We start from the raw sequence: 22,276 nt of genomic DNA on the forward strand, positions 1-22,276 counted from the left end.
CGGGTTGGTACAGTTGTGCTTTGACGCAACTTACACTTGTATGGTAGGGCTAGAGGGGACGATGTACCTTACGGTGATGGCAGGTTCAAGGTGGTGTTTGGGGCAAAGAGTTCAGGGGTTACAAAAGGTCATGAGATATGGGTTAACGGCACGGGTCAAAATGCATGAACACTTGGGCGTGCTCCAGGCACGCCAAGGAAGATATATACTTAATCAATCAACGACCGAAAAGCTCACACATATTCATTGGGACTTTTACTCCTGGCAAATCATGTTGAAGTAGTGATATCTCGACTACTTCGAACTCGGTGTGCAACAAGCAAAGCAGTTCCGTGAGGTTGTATTCAATTCTAACAAGTACCCAGCAATACCCATCGCTATGCAATTATAAAGACGCCAGAAATAGAAGTCTATAAATGCCCAACCCCGCCAATCAATCCTCCGTCGCAGTTGTGTATGTATCGTTGGGACAATACATGACCCAACCATCAAGATTCATCTTCTTGATGACCTTGCTAAAATCCTTGGACCCCTTGGCCTTGCCCGACTGCGAGCAGATCCTCTGACGATCGGCATCTTTGACCTTGGGCGCGCCCTTGGGGTACTCGATATTGAAGACGGGCTTCTTGGCCTTGATGAAGGCGGCAAAGGTCTCGCACTCGCTGTACTGGATGCACTGCTCGTTGACGGAGAAGGCGACGTAGGGGAGGACCGATGTGATGATGCCTCCAGCGTTTTTGAGACCGGTTGACATGTTGTATTTGGCTGCTTCCTTAGAGAGGAACTTGATATACGATATGGAGTCTTCTTCGGTGAGTTTGAGGCCGTTGTCGTTTTGCTATTGGCGTGTTAGTTGGTTCGCGCTGAGAGGGTAAGAGACTTACATAGCCGTCCACATTATCAGGGTCGATAGCATCACAACCCTTTTGCGCAGCAAGCTTAATACGCTTCTTCATGATATTGCGCACATTCTGACTCCTCAAGTTGAGCCACTTCTCATCAGGCCATCCGTCAAGCGTCTTGCCCAGGTCCGACTTCTTAAACTGGTTCTTGTCGTCGCGCCAGTTTTCCCACGAGCCGGCGCTAAAGTAACAGATGATCTTCTTTCCAGCCTTTCGAAGTGCCGCAAAGGTCTCTGCGTCGTTGTCGTAGAGGTCGAGGTCGTAGATGCCCACATTGGGCTCCAGGTCGTCGGCGGTGCCGTCGTCGTTGAGCTTGATAGGCTTGAGGAGGACAATCTGCCAAGGGGAGCCGACCTTGGGCTGCCATGTTTTACCGCGGACCTTGAGGGCAGAGTCATGGTCGTCGCTGGTGTCTGAATCTGAGTTGCTGTTGTCGTTGTCGTTGTCGTCGCCCCCTTTCCCTCGTGTTAAGCCAACACCGAGTCCAACTGCCAGCGCCGTGATAATGACGAGGGCTGCACCGATAATGGTGAGCTTCTTCCACAACGGCCAGGACTTCTTGGTGTTAGTCTTTGCCGCCAACCCCTTCTTCTCAGGTGTTTCGACATCTGCTGGTTTCGTCGCCATGGTGCCGGTCTAAGTGATCTGCTCGCCAAGCTGCTCGGGCTGTGATCGGCAACCGTGGCGAGCCATGGAGTTTAATAGCCACTCGACGAACATACCAAACACAACCTCTCACCTAGTTCCGGATCCGGCTCGCAACGCGATTTCGAAGCTGGGGGAGGATGGCACGGGGCGCAGCATGTGGAGAGTCCGCGTAGCCCTACTGGGCGAAGTTGGCGTTGGGATGGACGCTAGTTGAAGTCTAGAACGAGCTGACATCCCAAGGGTGTTCCATCCAGACACTGGTATTACGAAAGCTTGGACTGAGACCTAGAGACTTGTGTGGCGGCTCGGGATGGACCAACTGGGCATTGTGGTCCTGATGCGAGATCTCCGCTACTCAGACTTGGCACGACAATAAACACACACATAACATATTCGAACCTTTGTGCTTGAGGAATTGCATGCGTGCCATCTCTCAGCCCTGTCGCCATTTCAGACTTTCTGTAGTGGAGCTGTGCAATGCAGAACGTGTGTTGGTTCAGGGGCTCGGACTATTAGAATCCTCCGGTTAACTCGGCATCACGATGGCTGAGGCGATCAGGCGCAGCAGAGTTTAGAGATTGGGAGGCCTGTTTGGCCCCGAACCTCTTGCCATTAAACATGTTTCATCTCGAAAAGCATAGCCTTGTACTGCATGGTTCATCTCTAGTGTTACGCAAGGCAATAAAGCGCAGTTACCCTTTGTGGTGTTACATGGTGCTGCGATACGAACCCTCCAATAGCTGTTGTGGAGTTGACCATCTGAACTACGCGTCCTTATTATTATAAGACATAAGCAAGGCCGGTGACTCACTTGCCGATTCATTGTGCGGGCTTTAATTCTATTGAAGACCCGACACGCGTTTGTGAGATTGAGTGTAAGTAGCCAAGTGACAACACAGGTCAAACCTCAACTCATGGCGACCAGGATGAGATCTGTCGATATGCCAGATTCGATCTAGGGATCAATGCAATTAAAACTTCTCCCTCACATGATCACTATTTTGTAGCCAATACCTTCACTCATCACTTTAGCCGGAGGTGATAATATTCGGAATTGCCCCCGCCTGAGAAACATGAGCCGATATGAATACCCTGAAAGGGAAACTCGGGCCCAAGACTCCGAAGAGGACAACGATGCAATTCAGCTCGCATCATAAGAGCGTCAAGTTTATAAGTCATGATGGTTCTAGTAAAATAGCGAGATTAGTGTTCTTTGGTTATCGAGATCCATTGCCTGGCAATTGTCACCAAGAGCTTCACTAGCAACATCGCTAAACCACCACAACCATGAAGGGCTCCAGAATCACCGGATGTCTAGCCTCCGCCTTGCTGGCCGGGGCTACACAAGCCTTCCAGATGCGTCAACCACCACCCGTCGACTTGGTTCAAGGTTTCGACTGGAAGAACCCCTTCGCACTGGAAGCCATGTCTGCATTCCAACCTGCCTGCGAGGTTGAGACCAGCTTCAGCGCGCTCGAGTACACCCTTCACGAGTTGATGGACCCTCCTCCTAATGGACTCAAGCCTTGGGCAAAGGGCCTGAAGGAAGTGTTTGATGGAAAGGAATACCCTGGTGGATGGTCTGGTCTAGATTATCACCTCCACGGCCGTAGCCTTCTGTTGATGGACTACGACAAGCTGCCTCTCACTGTTCGTGAGTGGATTGAAGAACAAGAACGATCCGACGGCAAAGGAAAGGCACTCTTTGCTATTCTTGAAAAGCCCAAGACCGAGGAAGATGAGCTGGAACATGTTGTCGAGTTCCCAGCTGCCGACAGGATCGACCGCTCCGGCGATGAACAAAAGGTTGCCATCTTTGCACCAGGTGCTCTTTACGGAGTCCTCCCTCTCTGGGCAGCTGAAGCAAGCAAGTGTAAAGGTAAGTCATCAAAGTTTCCAGTGTGACAGGAATGTCTAGTTTTGCTGTGGCAGTAACTTACACAAAGTCATCTAGGCCAACTAGTCGATCTAACCAAGTACGACACAAAACCCGTTGACGGCGGAGTTGTCGCTTGGATTGAGCACTCCCAGCCGGAAGATCACAGCATGAAGTTCGACATTAAGGCTCAGGTACTCAAGGCCAGCAACACCAAGGCCTCGGCAAAGGAGGAGCTGTGATGAGATTGGGCCAGGCGGTGTCGCCTTAAGAGTCGCAAATAACATAGGCCTTCCAACTGTAGAAGTGTAACATCAAATCGATTGTCATTTTCAAACTCCCTGTATCGATCTGAACCCCGGCAAATGTAATCAACAAGTGCCCTCTTTTGGATCATCCAGTCATCCGCGAATGGATCCATTTCCAGGAACCATGCACGAAGGGTCCCAAGTTACTACCCTGGGGCTGGTTAACATGCATCTACAAGGTGTGCAAAAAAAAGCAAGAGCGGGAGCAAGGGCCAGTCCTGTGTCTGCCCTGACATTGGATGAACGAATGTCATGATTTCTACGTTGGCAGATGCTCAACATGCGCACACGCACACACACACACACACACACATCTGTGACCGCTCAAACTCCAAGGCGTATTCGTATATCCCTCTACCGCTCCTTCAGGAAAACATATCATGTGCACGATATTTCTTGACTCAACACGTTCCTGAGACCGCCTGTTTCATACGTACTTCCAACTCGAATCTTTTTTAGCTGCAGTGTCGAATGATTCCGGTGATTTCTGCATATACGCGCACACCGCCTCCCCACCAAAGAGACACTTCAGTTCCTGACCCTTGCTCCGGATCCTCGCCGGCTGCTTGATCGACGGGCTGGTTTCAACATGTGCGGCAGAGAAGTGAGCCCTAATTCTATGAAACGATGCAAAACATTTTGACAGGAAAGGTCACTGGCTAACACGGACGTGGCCGCGTGGTGCCATGACGGGCAGGACAAAAGCAAAGGCATGCACAAGCAAAGCAACTTTGATGCAATATTGGGCTATCACGAGGATGCGGGTGATCCATATGATTCAGACGAGACGATGCGGGAAACAACAAAACAAATTTAGCTTGGCGAGACCGTTAAGATGCGTGTCGGACCCCATTTCACCGACCACCTCAGAGACAAAAAGGTCCGGTTGTTATCCGTATGGAGCTCCGGCTTCCCCAGGACCAGCCAGCCATGGCGAGGTCTAGCCCAGGCACTCGTGCGATGCTACCCTACCAAGCTACCCCAGCATCGCGTCCATCTGTTTCCTACCTCAGGTAGGAAAGGTAGGTGTAGCTCGGGCAAGATGGAGCTAGTAGCAGCATGATACTCCGACTAGCTAGCCAGGTAGGTTTGGATATCTACATTCAAACGACAGCCTCGAAGTTGAGTCGAAACTGCTACCAATACCAGCCACTCTCACAAAACCATCCATGCCACGAAAGGATGCGATGGCGGCCTGCAAGGCCCGGATCCGGTTGGCGGGCAGACAAGAAGGTCTCACTCAACCGAACGACGCCATGAAATTGCCCATGTCGTCAGAGACAAGGTGTCGCGTCTCCACTTGTGGGCAGTCGAGAGGAACCGCAGCTGCGTGCCCACCCTGCAAGAATGCGTTTTTGCAGAGCTTTTTGCTGCAGAGAGTGCGGCGCTTGCTGTGTTGTTCATGGATCTTCCCAGCTCCCGGCGCTTGTTGACCTGCCTATGGCGGTCCAGCATGGCTACAATGATGGCTGCAATGAGGACATCAGGCAAGGAAGAAGGTGCCCAAGCAAGCCCGTATGTTGGCATCCATACATTCATAGCTGGAGACGCACATCAGTAATGGATGGATCTTTGGATGGATGGTTGCGCAACCTGCAACAGGACGGTTCAGGGTATCATCATCATCGTCGATGTGTCGTCACTGCTATTGTGATTCACCGAGCTCCATTCAAGCTCTGTTCAAAGCTCCAAGGAGGAAGCCTCGAGGCTTTCCAGGTTTTGACCTCTTCTTCCTTCTCCTACCAATTTTTCATCGATTCCTGATACTTGCCGCCCTCGTGCATAACATCATTGACTGAAATCCAAAACTTGCCCCCACGTGCTGTGTCTTTCATCATCAACTTCCGCTTTCGCACACTGCTTCCGCCCACAGGCCCTCTTATCTCTACATCCTCACCTACTTTGCTCCCTCACCGTATCAACGTCGCACCTACAAAGCCCTCTCCTTTTTCTCGTACCTATCGCCTCGCCCATTTCGCCATTTCCACTGGATTCGGCAAAACCATCTCTTCCGAATCGCTTAATAATATCCCTGCGTCGGTACGGGTGGTGGTTGCGGTGGTGTACTTTTTTTTTTCTTTCTACTGAAGCTCCCCCCGTTACCGCCGACAATCTTTAATTTCGGTCCCCCCAGCCTGACCGACGCCAGACCAGACCCGTCCTGGTGCCTCCCGCCTGCGGTTCTCCTCCCAACCATTTCTATCCTATTCTATTCTTTCCCACAACCACAACAAAACATCCATCCGTCATTACCTACCAACCTACCTCCCTATCTACGCTACCTACGCCGCCGGCTTCGCTGCCTCACTCCTTCGCTCCCCGTTCCGCCTGCGCAGACTCAAACGCCGCATCTGATATCAACGAATCGCAGCCATGGGCAGCTTCACTTTCAAGTGGTATGTAACAATCTGTCTTTTGATGACGGCGACGATCGCGACGACAGCTTCAAGCAAGCTTCGCCCTTGGGCTTCGCCCTTGGAGCTGCAAACGTCGCGTGCCTACGGCGCAGCACTTCTCGTTGAGCTTTGTCTGGAGCTTTACCCCCGTCACCATTGTTGCTCCATGTCGCACTCTGGAACTAGGACAATGTCTGAGACATCTGGACTAACCCCGAGCTTTCTCGTAGGGAGCATCCCGCCGACGAAGTCTACGTGACCGGTACCTTCGACGACTGGACCAAGAGCGTCAAGCTCGAAAAGACGGACGATGTCTTCTCCAAGACGGTCGACCTCAAGGATGCCTCGAGCAAGATCTACTACAAGGTGCGTCAGCGACTGGTGCCTCGATCGGCGATACCACCAGCTCCCTCTACTCGGTGTTTCCCCATACACGCGATCCCGGATTGAACCATCAATTATCCATCCCCCCTTTCTCGTCACCATGGAGAAGCTTCTCGTGCCCATCCTACCATCGTACCAAACCCTGCAGAGATGGATCATGGTGAAGCGCCAACCCCCCACCGAGCAGTTGCGCCGCCGCCGCCGCCTCCTGTTCGTACTGGTACTGGTCTGGGTCTGGCGGATTGCGACCGTGTGTCCGTGCCGCTATGGAATCCGTGCCCTCCGCGCATCGCCATCTCTCAATCTGCAGGGTCATGATGAGCCTAAAAGGCTCTTAGGCACAAGAGCGGTGTCTGGTCTGGTCTGCTACCGTAATCCCAACCACCCCTGCTCGTCAATTTTTGCGGTCGCTGCTAGGATCGGGGATTGGGATTGCGCCAGGCCTAACCTTTTCCCTGCCTGTCATGTCATGGGTTCTCTACGACCCATTCCCGCGCCCACACCATCCCCAACCAACCCCCCGCGGTTCGGTATGACGCAACCCAACTACGCTCGAGACAGTTCTGGAATGCGTTAGTGAGCGGGGAGCGGTGAGAACCTGCTCGTCCTCAGCCCATGGCCCAGGTCCTTTTTGCAGGTCATTTGCAGGTCATGCCAGTCTGCCTAGATGTTGGCGCCAGGCGGCGACGTTGGACAAAGTCGATTCGCGCTGCCCTGTCCGCCAAGGCGTCTTTCAAGTCAGCGCTTGCTTGCGCTGCGCGCTAGTGTGCCTGCATCCAGACCCGCACCTGCCCTGCCTGCCCGCCTTCCTCAGCTCTCCCGCCATTGACCTTTTCGTCATCGTACCAGATGATTGAAACCCCCCCTCCTCCCCTCCTCTGAACCCAATTGCTCTTCCTCCTCACCCTCACCTTTTGCGCATTCACTGTAGAGGCTGTCGCTCACCCATCATCTAGTTCGTTGTCGACGGTAACTGGGTAATCAACCAATCAGCACCCAACGAACCTGACACTCAGGGCAACGTGAACAACTTCCTCACTCCCGACCAAATCTCACAAGATACCGCCGCCGCCGCCATTCTTAACACCGTCACCCCCACATCTACCACCGCTGCGATGGCATCCGAGCAGCCTATCGAGGTAAAGCCCGTTGAGGAAAAGGCGCTTAACGAGAAGGTGCTTGACGAGAAGCTGGCCGAGGACAAGGCTGTCGCCGCGCTCACTTCTGAGGAGACCCTCACCGAGAACGAGAAGGCGCACCCCCTCGAGACCCCTTCTGACATCCCAGGCGGATTCCCCGTCACACCCGCGACTGAACTGGATAAGCCCGTGACTGTTGCGCCTCTTGCGAACGAGCTCGAGAAGCCCATCAGCGTCAACCCCCTCCCCGCTTCTGAGGGCGTTGGTAACCCCATTACCCTGGCTCCCGGCGAGAAGATTCCCGAATCTATCACCGCTCAGAGCACCGACAAATACGTCAAGCTCGACAAGGAGTCGTACGAGAAGAGCGACGCTATCCCTGGTGTCGAGACTGAGCTCCCTCCTGTTTCCGCCAACACTATCCCCGAGTCCAGCCTCCCCATTATCGGTGCTCAGGATGTCGCCATTAACACTGTGACCCCTGTTTCCACCACCGCGGCCCTCGCCGCCGAGGTTCCCCTTGAGCCCAAGCCTGCTGTCCCCGAGGTTGTCAAGGAGAGCCAGGAGAAGGCCAACGCGGCCCCTGAAGCTAGCGCCGAAGCCGAGGGCGTCGAGGAGAAGGCCAAGGTTGAGGAGGAGTTGAAGGAGAAGGTTCCTGAGGCCCCTGCTACCTCTGAGGGCACCGCTGGCCAGGGTACCGAGAAGTCTGAGAAGGCCCAGGACGCTGGACTGGCTGCTCTCGCTGCCACCGCTGGTGGTGCCGTCATCGCTGCCGGCCTCACTGCCAAGGAGACCATCGAGGAGAAGGCCGCTCCTGTGGTAAACAACGCGACCGAGGTTATTACCGATGCCGCCAACAAGAACCTCCCTGATGCTGTCAAGGAGAAGCTTCCCGTAGCCGCCCAGGAGGCTCTGGACGCCAAGAACAAGGAGCAGGTCCGAGAGGAGGTGTCTCCCGAGGTCCCTGCTGAGGTCAAGGAGTCTCTCGTTGAGGCTGGCAAGTCCCCCGAGGCCGCTGCCAACACTGAGGCCGTTCAGGAGAAGAAGGAGGTTGAGGCTGAGCTTCTCAAGGAGGTCAAGCCTGTCACTGGTACTTATGACGCCGTGGTGGAGCCTACCAGTGAGGAGACGAAGCAGGTTTCCCCCGAGGTTCCTGCTGAGGTTAAGGAGTCCATCGTCGAGGCCGGCAAGAGCCCCGAGGCTGCTGCCAACACCGAAGCCGTCGAGGAGAAGAAGCTTGTCGAGGCCGAGCTCCTGAAGGAGGTCGCCCCCGTTGCCCCTGTTGAGGAGACCAAGACTGAGGCTGTTGCCCCTGAGGTGCCCGCTGAGGTTAAGGAGTCTATTGTTGAGGCCGGCAAGGCCCCTGAGGCTGCCGCTAGCACCGAGGCTGTTGAGAACAAGAAGGAGGTCGAGGCTGAGCTCCTGAAGGAGACTGAGCCTGTCCCTGCCGTGAAGGAGGCCAAGGTGGAAGAGGCCGAGCCCGCTGCCGAGCCCGCAGCTGCTGTTGCTCCCGTGGTTCAGCCCGAGGAGGCCAAGCCCGAGGCCAAGACAGAGACACCCAAGGTGGAAGAGACCAAGACTGAGGAGGCTAAGCCCGCCGAGCCCGCCGTTGAGCCTGTAACGAAACCTGAAGAGGTCAAGGCTGAGGCTAAGCCTGAGCCCCAGGCGGAAACTCCCGCTGTCGGTAACGGCACCTCAGCTGCCGAGAACGGCAGCAAGGCTACCGAGACCAAGCCTGCTGAGCCTGCCGCCAACGGTAGCTCTTCGACCACCGCCCAAAAGAAGAAGCACAACCGACTGAGCTCGATCTTCAGCAAGATCAAGCACAAGCTGTCCGACCACAAGTAGACAAGACAAGACGAGGGTGGGGTGAGATGAGCTAATGTTATGATGCTGTGGTGTCAGAAACGTCTTATGGGTTTTCTTTTTCTTTCGTTTTCTTGGGATTGGTGTCTTCGTTTATCAATGATTCCCCTGGATCCATGAGGAAGAGGAGAGTGGTTGAGATCACTGAGGGCCTGGATCTCCGTCATATACCTAGTTGATAGTCAGTTTTTACGCGTATGCTTTTGATTGATACCGGAATTCATGTATGATAGTATCCCTCATGCCAAAAGAAGTGATGCTTGAAGTTTGGATACAACTTGACAATGAGTTTTTCTTCTGTATCAGTCCAACGTGAGAATACCTCAGGTGCTGGTGTTGCTGAGGCATATTCAGAGATCACGCCTGTGGTCATGTGATAGCATCAAGTGGCATCCGTTGATGACTAACGTCCAAGTTGCAGGCAGGTAACGCCATTCCCCTGCGCCGCCGAGCCCGCCAACTCCGTCACGATTTGCCCCGCCAGTGAGTGACTCGCTCGATCCACCTCCATCCATCCACGGGGTCCGTCCCAGCTGGACCCCTTCGTGAACCTACTTTCCTCCAACCACTGTTTCAACAATCCTATCTACTTTACCAAGACCTGTCAGAACTGCCACTCCTTGTCTCTCTCTCCTTGGGACCTTGAGCGTTGACTCTCCCCTGGCGAGAGGCAAGAGAGCTCAAGCTGGTGTCATCCCGCCACAAGGGAAACAGCCAAAGAAACCAATCGATTGAAGCGGCTGCCTGCCTCATCGGATCCAAGGTTGAAACACCTTCGAACCGACCGTGCCAAATATGAGTTCGTCAACCTCTAGTGTAGGAAAATCCGCCCCTGCGCCATCGAACCCCCCAGCCATCCAAGCCGGACCATCGACACCGAGCTTTGAATCATCACGTCGGCCATCGCAGGCCGGCTCCTCGTCAGCGCAATCCATGCCTCGAAAGGCCCAAGGCTCTCGAAAACAGCACCGAAATCAACGTCGACCTGGCCTAGGAGATAGGTCCAATACCGGCCCTGACGACGAAGATGCGATGGCGGAATTAAGAGCGTTCAGAAACCCGAACAGTCGGCGTGGCCAGACTTCGATCACCCATCTCCTTAATTACTCGATGCCACGACCGGTACAAGACCATCATACGCATGCCAGACATCCTAGACGGAATCCAACATGGGGACTGGGGTCTGGATACCACGCAGTCGACAAAGCGAGATACGTCCATGCCAACTACCGCTTTGTCCTGTCTCCAGAAGGAACCTATAGCAAGCAGGCGTCGGATGCCGACACGCATCTGGACTGGTCTTTGGTGATGCAAATTATTGCTTCGAGCGAGTCGCAGACTTCATCATGCCCAATTTGTCTTTCGGAGCCAGTGGCTCCTCGCATGGCGAAATGCGGGCACATCTTTTGTTTACCTTGCCTGATTCGATTTATGAACTCAAGCTCAAGTGAGGAGGAAGGAAAGCCAAACCGTGGTCCAAAATGGAAGAAGTGCCCCATCTGCGAGGACTCGATATACATGCAAGACGTCCGGCCTGTCCGGTTTTATGCAGGTCAGGAAAGTCCGCTACCTAGAGTTGGTGACGACGTCGTGCTACGGCTGATGGCACGAGGCGCACACTCAACGATGGCTCTCCCGCGGGAGGGTGCCGCGGAGGCACGCACTTTCGGGGACGACATTCCCTGGCATTTCGCTGCCAACGTTCTGGACTACGCCCGCATGATGAAGGGTACGACGGATTATATGGCCGCTCAATTCGACGAGGAAATCGCTTCGCTAGAGAAGCAGGCGAAGGAGGACGAGACTCTGTTTGGCCAAGATGGTGAATGGTCTCAGAAAGCCATACGAGCTGTCACAGCCTCCAAAGAGAAACTGGCAGATCTTCAAGTCGCAGAGGAGCCAACGGCCGGGCCAGGATCAAGTTCCGGGAAACAATCAGCAGATCCCGACTTTTACTTCTACAGTTCACCACCTCACCTCTACCTTTCACCACTGGACATTCGCATCCTGAAAACCAAGTATGGATCCTTCTCGTCATTCCCTTCTACGCTCCTCCCTCGCGTCGAGCACATCTCAACCGGCCATGTGGTCGATGACGCACTACGCAGGAGAGCTAAATACCTCGGACATCTTCCTCGCGGGTGTGTCATTAGCTTCCTGGAATGTGACTGGACAGACATTGTGCCAGCAGAGACGTTGGCGTCTTTCTCGGGAGAAATCGAGCGGCGACGGAAACGGAACCGCGAGAAGGAAACGCAGGAGGAGCGGGAGCGTCTCCAAGCAGAGCGACTCGAAGCAGCTGCCCTACGCAAGTCGACGGGGTACCAGCGGCTACCCCAGCCACTCGAGGAGGAGGATGTCCCTCGGATGGACATGTCCGAGTTTCAGCCACTGAGCGGCCATTCTGGTGCCACACCCCCGGATCCTCGACCAGGATTCGAGACGCTGGCGGAAATGTCAACCAGCCCATCGACTCAGAGAACAGTTTGGGGCACGCGGGCGATCAATGGATCTCCTGACATGGCGCCAGTTCGGAGTTCGAATGTTGACGACGGCTGGCTCAAAGACGAGGACCTGTTTGATTCAGCTGATCTCGCGATGCAGATCCAGGCCATCGAGTCGGCGACGGATAACAGCAACGCACGCCCGAATAATGGTGGTGGCGGCGGCGGCGGCGGTGGTGGTGGAAAGAAGAAGAAGAAACAGAAAATCACACTCATGAGCACTGGTGGTCGCAGAGGCAATTGAGGGTCTATTCTATTGTTGGTTCTAGACTGCGGAAGAGGAATTGAAATGTTCCTTGGGACACAATACAGCAAGCAGGGAGTAGTAACTTACTTGACTGACTGGTAGATGGCGATGCCTCGGAGTTGACACGGGACTTTGCGCTTCGCCCGGATTGGAATTGGGACTGATATTGGTGCTGGTACTGGGATGGGATTGATTTGGAATTACGTTCGGTCACTCAAGTGGTTGTCCTGAATAGATGCTAATCCTTACTTGCGCTCAAGGCTTGCTTGCTATTTGTACAACCATCATCTGATGGATGAAGCATGTTGTTCAATCACCTTGAGGTTGGCAGGGCGGTACCTGAATTGGATACTAACTCGCCATTGTCTATATGCAGCTACATTCTTGATTAATAAGATATATACAGCATCCGAATATTACCAGAAACCATAGCAAAGCTACCTAGCGGGCCGTTTTATGATGGTTTTTTTTTTTAACTTGTTTCTCTCAAGCATCGCATACTGTAGCATGGCTTTGGATGATAAGTGTCTTATCTCTTATCAACGATGCACTGATGGAAGATTGGCCAATCATATCGGGCGGTTGCAGCTGTCTGCAGAAAACTGCGGGGCGAGGCCGCAACGTCCCAAATTTTTTTCCCTGGTATGGATCGTGTGAACCGCGACTTTTCTCAACTCCAAGCCTTTGCGGCTCATCACAACCTGGATCCTGGATACACAAACGCCATTCGGAAGAACAACGACAGCTTGGAGGAGTTGATAGCAGCGCAAGATAGCTCTGCTAGCCAGTCACATCAGAGCATGGCCGTCCAGACGTCGCCATCACTCACTTCAACGTCGCACACCTTGACGGCCGCGCCTCCCGCCATGGCCGCCCCAGAGTCCCTCGCCAACAGCCATGTCCTGGCGCTCCTCGAAAGCCTGGCCGACGGCAAGCGTCACGCCTTTCTCCAGCCCACCGCTGCGATCCCGACCGACTCTCTAAACCTCGTCAAGCACACACTCGAGAGCTTTGCCGGGCGGGTCGGGGATGAACAGCAGGAGAGGCTCAAGGAGAGCCGGAAGCGCAAGAGGGGGGTTGGTGGAAAGGATGATGTCCTCAAGATGCGCAAGGTCTACATCGATGGGTTTGAGACGGGTCAGGTGTGGCAACAGGCCAAGAGGATTATTGGTGGTGTTCTGAAGTACTCGGAGGAAGCCCTTGCTGAGCTCCAGGAGCGTGACGAGGTCACAGTAAATGGAGCCAGCGCGGATAACTCCAAGCTACTTGAGTTCGGGGAGGATGGATTTGAGGCGGACTCTGATGAGGATGAGAGCGAAGATGGGTCTGAAGACGACGACCAGGAACAAATATCGGACGAGGAAGCATTGGAAGACGGTCAAGAAGACGACCAAGAAGATGATGACGAGTCAGAGTTCGACGAAACAAGAGACGACTACGAGGATGAGGATGATGAAGTCGATGGACCTGCCGAGGAGTATGTTGAGGATCCTGATGGTCTCAACGATGGCTTCTTCTCTCTCGATGACTTCAACCGACAAACACAATGGTTTGAGGAGCAAGACGCAAAGGGAGATCCCTACACCGACCAAGTGAGCGACGAGGAGGAGATCAACTGGGATGTCGACCCTATGGCACCTCCCAAAGCGGGTTCAAAGTCAAAGAAGGCGGCCGAGCCGCAATCAGAAGATGAAGAGGATGACGACGAGGACGATGGCCCCACGTTTGGAGACATGGCCCTCGATGCGCCCGAGGGTGACAGCGAGGATGAGGCCATGGACATGGATGCCGATGTGGATGATGAGGGAATGGACTTTAACGCCAACGAAGTCTACTACAAGGACTTCTTTGCGCCGCCCCCCAAGAAGTCCAAGGGTGGCAAGCCCAAAAAGACAGTCAAGTTTGAGCCCAAGCAGCCAGACGACGCCGATGTCGAGCGGGCCATGGCCGATGTTCGGAGAGATCTGTTCGACGACGAGTCAGAGAACGAGGACTCTGACGATGCTCTATCTGACGTCTCGGCCGGAGACCCCAAGTCGCGACGCTCAGCTCACGAGCGAAGACAAGCCAAGCTCGCAGAGGAGATCCGCAAGCTCGAGGCTGCTTCCGTGGCCAAGCGGGAATGGACCCTCTCTGGTGAGGCCGCTGCTGTGGATCGTCCCATGAACTCGCTGCTCGAGGAAGACCTCGACTTTGAGCATGTTGGCAAGCCGGTGCCCGTCATCACACCCGACGTCACCGAGGGCATTGAGGATCTCATCAAGAGGCGTATTCTCGCCCAGGAGTTCGACGAGGTCATCAAACGCCGACCCGACACTGAGGGTCTCCCCGCTGGCACACGCCGTGGCCTCGTTGAGCTCGACGACAGCAAGGCTACCAAGGGTCTGGCTGAGATCTACGAGGAGGAGCACGTCAAGAACACCGACCCTGACAACTATGTCAGCCAGTCGGACGAGAAGCTCCAGCGTGAGGAGAAGGAGGTCGAGGCCCTCTGGAAGGATGTCAGCGCGCGCCTCGACGCCCTCAGCTCCTGGCACTACAAGCCCAAGCCTACCGCGCCGTCCCTCTCCGTCGTCGCCGACGTGGCTACGGTCGCCATGGAGGATGCTCAACCCACAACAGCCCAGGGCGTCGCGGGCGAGAGCAGCCGCATGGCACCTCAGGAGGTCTACAAGGCCGGCACCACCGAGACAGCCGCCCAGGGTGAGGTCGTCACCAAGGCCGGTCTGCCCGTGGCACGCCAGGAGATGACACGCGAGGACAAGACCCGTCGTCGCCGTCGCGAGAAGGAGCGCGTCCGCAAGGCGGGCGGTGTCGACGGCAAGAAGGTGGTTAGCAAGAGGGCCAAGATGCAGCGTGACACTATCGCGGAGCTGAGGAAGGGCGGTGTCAAGGTCATCAACCGCAAGGGAGAGATTACGGATGTGGATGGCAAGAAGGCCAAGGCCCCCAAGGTGGTCTCGAGCGGCAACTTTAAGCTGTAGAGAGCGATGCATGTCTAGATTGGGATTTGTAGGAAAAGGAGAAAAGGGAGAAAGAGTTTCGGGTTGGTTGCATGCCTTGCGAGCGATTCATAATAGAACGCGGTTTATGTTTGGTTGGTGTATATCGAAATGTGCATCACATACTGGTTGCTTTGATCATGTCACTTGCTATGTTATGCTTCACCTGTATCGTCTGAATCAAGATAAACTTCATCAAGTCCAAAATGGACAAGCATTATCGTACAACTTTTTGCGTTCCCATCCATCCATACCCGGGCATAAACACAAATCCTTTCTCGTCAGGCACCAAATGGTTGTTGGTAATTGTACACCTTCACGCGCGCCTGTATCAACCACGGCATCGTCGCAGTCCCGTCCCGTCCGTCCCATGCCATTACATATCTTGCCGTCCTTGATACCCCAAACTCCAGCCGTGATTTCACCCCCCGTAGAGCCCTACCGAAAGAAAAGCAGTGGATGTTGGCCGTTTTAAGCTTCCACCTTGGCCTTCTTGGCCTCGGACTCCTCAGCGGGCTCTTCGGCCTTTCGCTTGCCGTTAGACTCAGCTTCAGGCGCAGCAGCGGGCGCTGGGGCAGCAGCTGGAGCAGCAGCCGGGGCGGGAGCCTCCTTGTTCTTCTTGCGGACGAGGCCACTAAGATCGGTGGCAGTCTTCTTGGCCTCCTCAACACGAGCCTTGGTCTCGGCGGCAGACTCGCCAAGAGCAGCCCCAAGGATGCCGCCAAGGGGAGTAGCATCAGCACCCAGCAAGCCCGCGGCGTCAATGGGATCATTTCGGAGGTCAACGAGCTGCAAAGTGTCAGTACAATGGATACACAAGATACACGGTGAACTAAGAGGCAAGGACTTACTCGCTGCTCCATGTCACCAATCACTTCCTTCATTTCCTGAATGGATTTCCGCGCCAGTTCGTTGTCCTCGGGAGAGGCCATGGTAGCAAGCTCAACCTCCTTGTTCTGGAGCTTGAGCTTAGAGCTCTTGATAGCCAGCTCCATCTCCTTGACGGCCTCATCACGCAGGCTTTGGTCCATCTCCTCGCGCTTAGCGCCAGTGCCGTCATCGTCAGCGACGGTCACAGAAGCAAACTCCAGAGCTAGGGAGAGCTTGAAGTGAGCCTCGGCGATGATCTCGGATTCCTCAGGGTAGAGTTCCAACTTGTACTTGAGCGAAGTTCGGCCGTCCTCGATGGCATTCGGGTAGCTGTAAGCGCAATGGTTAGGGCGGGGACGGACGTATTCTCAGGGCCTACACATACCGTCCATTCTCGAGAGAAATCTCGGAGAGGGCATCATGAGTGTCAGCAAGACGCTCCTTGACGTGCCGCACGGTAGGTGAGTCGCCCTCTGCAACCTCCTTGCCCTTGCCAGTCTCCGTCTCTTCGGGGTCCGGGTTTTCCAGTCTCTTCAGGTAGCACACTCGAGCGAGGTCAAGAATCTCAAAGGCAGTGGCCAGGTCGTCCTCATCCTCCTCCTCTTCGCCTTCGGCAGCTTCCTAGAAAGGAGGTCAGCTTACAGTCCGCTTTTCCAGCTACAGGCTGGGCTACGTACCTCTTCTTCATCGGAGTCATCAAAATTCTCGTCACCAGTAAACTGGAACAGAGGCTTCTTCGTATCAGCATCGGACTTGGAGGATTCGTCCTTCTTCGCTTCATCCTTCTGCTCCGCGATAATGGCAATGCCTTCTTGCGTCACCTTCTGCGCCTCGGTCTGTGCGGGCTTCTTTGCCTTGCTTCCGGCCCCCTTTCGCTTTTCGGCCGCGGCGGGCCCTCCAAGAACGTCGCTCTTGCTCTGGCCGACCTTGAACAAGCTGCGACCATAATGGAAGAGGATTTCAGCGTTCTCGGGAGCAGTCTCGCCATTGAGCTCGGCCTGCAGAATGCTGGCCCTGGAGAAGACTTCGGCAGCCTCCTCGTAGTTTCTGTGGGCATACAGGGCGGTTCCCTTGGCGCACAGGTCGGCGAGGGTGACCTTCTTGGAGTTGGGGTCTTGGTCGTTTGCGATAAGGAAGTCGGTGTTGGGTGTGTCGACATTGGGGGTGCCAACAGCAGGAGTTATGGTGGCGGACTCGGCTTGGTCGTCAGGCTTTGCAGAATCATCGGGCTTCGCAGAGTCGCTGGCAGGAGCCTCAGCTGGGGCGCTAGCAGGCTCCTCGACCGGCTTCTGGGGTTCGTCGATGACCTTGGGTGTCTCGTCGATGACGGGCGCTGCCGTCTGCTCTGTAGCGTCGGCCATTGTAATGCGCACTTGCAGGAGATGGAGCAGTAGCTAGGCCAATTGGTGAAAGGTATAAAGATGCAGGGTCTGATGAAGCCGATACCCGTGAGATGCTTGATGCGCGTCGTCGTTGATGCAGATGAGAGATGCGAAAAATGGCGACGGCGAGTGGAGGGTTTGCGACAAAGCTCAAAGACGACCCAGCAACGGCGACGCAGGTGGTATGACGCGCGTGGTTCCGGGGGAAGGAACGAGATTTGGCGCGTTCCATTGGTCAGGAACAGCGCTGGTGGGGCGAGAGCTTCTTCCTTTGTTCGAGCTCCCTTGTCTCGCTTGCACTTGCCTTGCATAGCGTTATGAACCCATTGATCAGAGAAAAAATGGACCAAGTTCATGATATTGATATCAGCACAACAGAGAGGACAAGAAATGGCCGACAAAGTCAACAATCACTCCCATCAGAGAGGGAGTACCTATCTACTAATAAGGACGTTCCCATGTACTGTTTTCAGTCCTTCTGAAAGGTCCTGTATAGATCCAGGCTCACGTTGGAGAAATTGAGCCCTACCCTACAGGTTACAACGACATCTGAAGTTTGAGTTGTCATGTTCTTTCGGCAACATATGAAACCGAATTGAGTTTATCCATACCAGGAATGAGTATGTGTAAGTTTCCCCGTGAATTTCAATCTGTTTTTCCCTCGATATCGGTCATTGCCGGCTGGCGAATGCATCTGCGCACGCTCCTTCACCTCTCTATACCCACTCGCCGTGATAGCGATCACGACAAGGATGCGAATGTTGCAGCTCAACAAAACAAGGGGCTGGAAGTTGTTTCACCCAAAGGCTTGTTTGCACTTCAATGTATCCAGCCGTCTTACGGCACCATGGCGTCGATCGCTGAAGCCCAGACCTGTAGCCCCCGCAGCGGCGTCGGTAGTTCACTAATCATCGCGGCGTGGCGCGTTCCATCTCAGGCTTCGTGCGCGACCGGCACGCGAAGTCATGTGCCCCTGGCTCAGTCGCACACAGCACCATTGGCTCAATTGCAAGCCATACCCAGGCAGCAACGCCTCAAACCGGGATCATGTCAATCCGTTGAGCAACGGGCTGTGATCAGAGTTAATATTTGAACAAAGGATGGAGGCGTTAATAGCGTGAACTGTCGACTATAAATCGGCGGGGTAGGTCATTGCTTGAGATGAGAGAGTTGCCATCGCTCAAGACCCCATAGTCAAATCATCAAGAACAAACGGACTCATCTCTTTGAACAATTGTACCAACATCAACCATGGATGAGAGCCGTGTCCAGGTGCCGTATCTTCAAATTACCCCTCAAGGGTCTCTACTAAGACCGCTCTAGGAAGCCCTCGGCCAGATTTGCTGGCTTGAAGTACCTGTCCGAGACTTCGCCCGTGCCAAGAAGTTCTACACCGAAATTTTTGGCTGGGAGGTCATGGATGAGCCCGCAAAGGCCGTTGGTGACTGCGTCAAGAGCATGCACTTCTTCAACAAGGGCAAGACTCTGCACGGGGCTTTTCTCGAGCTTGACGAACCCTACCATGTCGTCAACAACATCACTGAACGCCCGGCCGCGTTGCCTCTGATGCCAACCCTCTGCGTTGTGGACTGCGAAGAGACACTGAAGAAGGTCGCCTCAGCCGGCGGCAAGACGGCCCTGTAAGTATCCTGTCCTGTTGGCGCCGGAGTCCAAGCCCGAGAGATACCCCGACTGACACGCCCTAAGTCCCAAGACGGCCATCGGCGGAGAGATGGGATATTTCGCCCGGCTCATTGACACGGAAGAAAACATGATTGGCATCTGGTCTCAGAAATGAGCCAAGTCTCGAGTTGGCCAAGTTGGATAGTAGCTGCGGGACCGCGTGTTGGTTGGCTGATACCATCCTGTCCTTTCCACGAGTTGAATATGGAAGTAAAACCGGCTCCTTCACCCATCGTGATCAACATTCATGATGATGATACGAAGTGATATGCGTGAAAGTTCCTAAAGGTGGAAAAACCCGAAGAGCCAAACTGTTACTTCGGCGAAACCATGCTGCTGACCAACCTGTCGGTACCTCAACGCCCTGAATAGGATCAGTCTCGACTGTGACTGCGGCCTTGGTTGTTCTCCATTGGATGGAATAGCGCCCTTCGGGTTGATGGCGAGATTGTGTGAGAAGGTCAAGACGAAGCGACGGAGCCTAACTCGTTAACGAAAGCTTATGCAAAACCTGCGCCTTGAGTTCTCGATCCACTGGATCGTTTCTAGAGCCAAGGCCGTTGTCAGGACGAGACCTCATTCGTGGGATAACTGAGCCGCGGCCCGTGAAGCTAGGGAGCGGCGCCGCAATCCCGGTGCCAGCTGGGATGAAGTCCGGGGTCGGAGACCTTGCCGAATGATGAAACGCATTCTATTCGTTGGTGCCTCGTAATAAATCTGTAACTTATGGCCGGAACACTGAGAATCCGATGGGTGCATGCTTCAGAGATAGAGTGTGACATGTGTTTATATGAAAACACCGCGGAATTAATTGTATGCACCAGCCACTTCGGGGTCAGAGCTTGGGTCAATATCTCGGTAAGAGAATGACCATTGAGGGTGATGGAGAAAGAAATAGCATGGTATGATATGACAAGAGGGCGCCATGACTGGACGAGAACAGCAAATGTGCCTGTCCATCGCCATAATCCAGGTTCTTGCCTCAGGTTGAGTGAAACATGGTTATCGCGATAGTAGCAACGGATGGCAAGGCAGAGTCGGTGGGTGGTCAACACGTAACATGGAGATCAAACAAACTTTGGGGACGTGACAGGTTGCGGAGATTGCGTGCGTGCGTGCACACATACGTAACGTCTCTCTCGCCATGGTTGATGCCGCGATGCTCCCTAGAGGCATCAAGGCCCTGCTGGACCCTCCGTAGTCATGAACAATGACAGAGAGTAGCACCGGAATCCACTGTAATCTTGATCCGTCCGTCTGTTGCCGGCCGTCTGCTACCGAAACATTGGCAAGCCGAGTATGCTCCCAACTCGAGTCCAATGAGCGAGATGCGAGTTAGTCCAACGAAGTACGAGATGGGTCCATCGATAGTCACGCCAGTTTGTGTCGAGTGGGCTTTGTAATTCGGGCTCCTTGAATAGAAACCTGGCCAAATCTCGTCAAAAGCAAGGCCTGAGAGTTGACCCCTGAGATAGCAAATGCATCTCGAAATGGATGCAACCTGTCCTTCCTCTTCCTGGACGATGGCGATGTCGTCCTGTAGCTGTGATGTCGCATGGCCTTGAAACAAGTACAAGGGTCCCCCAATTGTCCAAGGGACGAGGGGTACTCGAAACAACCGCGAACCGAATTTAAAGCGTTGAGAGAATCTGCGGGGACTGTCAGCCGTGATTGGTGGATAATCGGCAACCCCCAAAGTCCAGCTATCAAGGGCCATGGAGAATCTCAACTCCATCGCCCTCACAACCCCCCCACCCTCGTCAAACCTGCCATCCCGTGGCGTTTTCCCTCCACTCTGTGTGGAGTGAATGAAATGGCCGAGGGGAGGGTTGTTCATCGTCTGTACTGTAGGTATGTATCACCAGAACAGAAGGAGCCTTTCTCATGCTGCCCGTTGACTTGGACCCCAAGAAAGTCCGTCCACTGCAGATGAATCGTTAGTGTTGCCTTTTAGGTCATGGGTCGGCCGCTCTGGGGTCGGTTACAGGTGCGACGTTGCGGGAGCAGGTGCGGTGCAGTTGTTCCAAGACCTGGGCTGGGGAGGCGAAATGGCAGATTCTGGATGCATTCCACGCTTCACGATGGGGTCTCAGGACGACGGGACGGCCAGCTTTTCCGATGGCTTATCGGCAATAGATGAACTGAGAGGGATCATCACCTTACGCAACCCCCAATTCCGACCAGAACCAATACCCCCACAGAGATAGTCTCGGTGGTTCCTTCCATACCCGATGCGTACGTATGTACGGAGGAGCTCAACGGGCCACTCTTTCCCGCAACAGCGAACGGATTGGATGGTTGATCACTACAGTTTCGGTACTTACTTGCCTTGCCCTTGCCGTCCATTAATGCTTGCACACGCACTCATGGAAGGAATGGATGGCAACAGGGACTGACCCAACCTTTTCCACGCACAGATCAGAGATCAACAGTGACAACCTCCATTTGAGTTTGGTTAAGCAATTCTGACTTTCTTCATCTAAACGCGCTCCATACAGTACATGCGACCTTCTCCACGGCATACACGCACGGGTATCCATCTCGGCCTCTATCCCTCTCTGGAGATCGTGATATATGTCTCATATCCTCAAGGTCCAAGTCAAGTCCCAAGTCTGTGGTTGATGCCGTCGGGGTCTGCATCGTTCGCCTCAGCGTAAATCGCCCTGTGGTGGAACAATTACTACGCCCCCGCCGCCTGTCTTGGTCGTCTCCCTTCCACCAACAGCAGGGCTCGAGTTTCGCCCACATCCCGGTCGCAACCACTCTCGTTGATCCTGTCGAGGTCGCCCCGGGTCCCAGCTCGTCAGCTCCATCAGCTCCATCAGTCTCTGTCAGGGACCCTGTCCCTTGTTTCGCCCCGGCCGTGCCCTATCTGAGCCGGCTCAAACATCCCATCGGTCAAATATTCCTCGCTTGGCACTTTAGCGACCCAAGTCTCGCCGCAGGACATCTCGTCTTCTGCATTGCCTCGCCTGCTCTCCCGTACAGTACCCACGACTCGCCCACTTCAGCTCGACTCTTTTACTTGCTGTGCCGTCCGTCTTGCGAATTCATAGCCCAAAAGGTACC

The 22,276-nt window shown here is 54.4% G+C and overlaps 7 protein-coding genes across 7 annotated transcripts; 5 read left to right on the top strand and 2 right to left on the bottom strand.

The window, feature by feature from the left end:
* Positions 1–433: 433 nt before the first annotated feature.
* Positions 434–1,529, bottom strand: NCS57_00716100 (Alpha-galactosidase; the record flags this gene model as incomplete). The annotated part of the gene is made up of 2 exons (XM_053057023.1): positions 434–838; positions 885–1,529. The coding sequence occupies 2 exons, from the start codon at positions 1,527–1,529 to the stop codon at positions 434–436; spliced, it is 1,050 nt and encodes a 349-aa protein (XP_052913218.1).
* A 1,308-nt stretch (positions 1,530–2,837) lies between these two features.
* Positions 2,838–3,668, top strand: NCS57_00716200 (uncharacterized protein; the record flags this gene model as incomplete). Its single annotated transcript, XM_053057024.1, has 2 exons — positions 2,838–3,429; positions 3,505–3,668. 2 exons carry the CDS (start codon positions 2,838–2,840, stop codon positions 3,666–3,668), a joined length of 756 nt encoding a protein of 251 aa, XP_052913219.1.
* Positions 3,669–6,107: 2,439 nt separating this feature from the next.
* On the top strand, positions 6,108–9,501 carry NCS57_00716300 (AMPK1-CBM domain-containing protein; the record flags this gene model as incomplete). Its single annotated transcript, XM_053057025.1, has 3 exons — positions 6,108–6,130; positions 6,361–6,496; positions 7,471–9,501. 3 exons carry the CDS (start codon positions 6,108–6,110, stop codon positions 9,499–9,501), a joined length of 2,190 nt encoding a protein of 729 aa, XP_052913220.1.
* Positions 9,502–10,314: 813 nt separating this feature from the next.
* NCS57_00716400 (uncharacterized protein) lies at positions 10,315–12,267 on the top strand (the record flags this gene model as incomplete). The annotated part of the gene is made up of 1 exon (XM_053057026.1): positions 10,315–12,267. The coding sequence occupies one exon, from the start codon at positions 10,315–10,317 to the stop codon at positions 12,265–12,267; it is 1,953 nt and encodes a 650-aa protein (XP_052913221.1).
* Positions 12,268–12,914: 647 nt separating this feature from the next.
* On the top strand, positions 12,915–15,254 carry NCS57_00716500 (U3 small nucleolar ribonucleoprotein MPP10; the record flags this gene model as incomplete). Its single annotated transcript, XM_053057027.1, has 1 exon — positions 12,915–15,254. The coding sequence occupies one exon, from the start codon at positions 12,915–12,917 to the stop codon at positions 15,252–15,254; it is 2,340 nt and encodes a 779-aa protein (XP_052913222.1).
* A 489-nt stretch (positions 15,255–15,743) lies between these two features.
* NCS57_00716600 (SHNi-TPR domain-containing protein) lies at positions 15,744–17,503 on the bottom strand (the record flags this gene model as incomplete). The annotated part of the gene is made up of 4 exons (XM_053057028.1): positions 15,744–16,061; positions 16,124–16,472; positions 16,528–16,763; positions 16,820–17,503. The coding sequence occupies 4 exons, from the start codon at positions 17,501–17,503 to the stop codon at positions 15,744–15,746; spliced, it is 1,587 nt and encodes a 528-aa protein (XP_052913223.1).
* A 1,272-nt stretch (positions 17,504–18,775) lies between these two features.
* Positions 18,776–19,322, top strand: NCS57_00716700 (VOC domain-containing protein; the record flags this gene model as incomplete). The annotated part of the gene is made up of 3 exons (XM_053057029.1): positions 18,776–18,796; positions 18,848–19,164; positions 19,232–19,322. 3 exons carry the CDS (start codon positions 18,776–18,778, stop codon positions 19,320–19,322), a joined length of 429 nt encoding a protein of 142 aa, XP_052913224.1.
* Between the last annotated feature and the right edge of the window lie 2,954 nt (positions 19,323–22,276).

Source organism: Fusarium keratoplasticum, chromosome 5 (assembly GCF_025433545.1).
Source record: "Fusarium keratoplasticum isolate Fu6.1 chromosome 5, whole genome shotgun sequence".
Classification (NCBI taxonomy): Eukaryota; Fungi; Ascomycota; class Sordariomycetes; order Hypocreales; family Nectriaceae; genus Fusarium; species Fusarium keratoplasticum.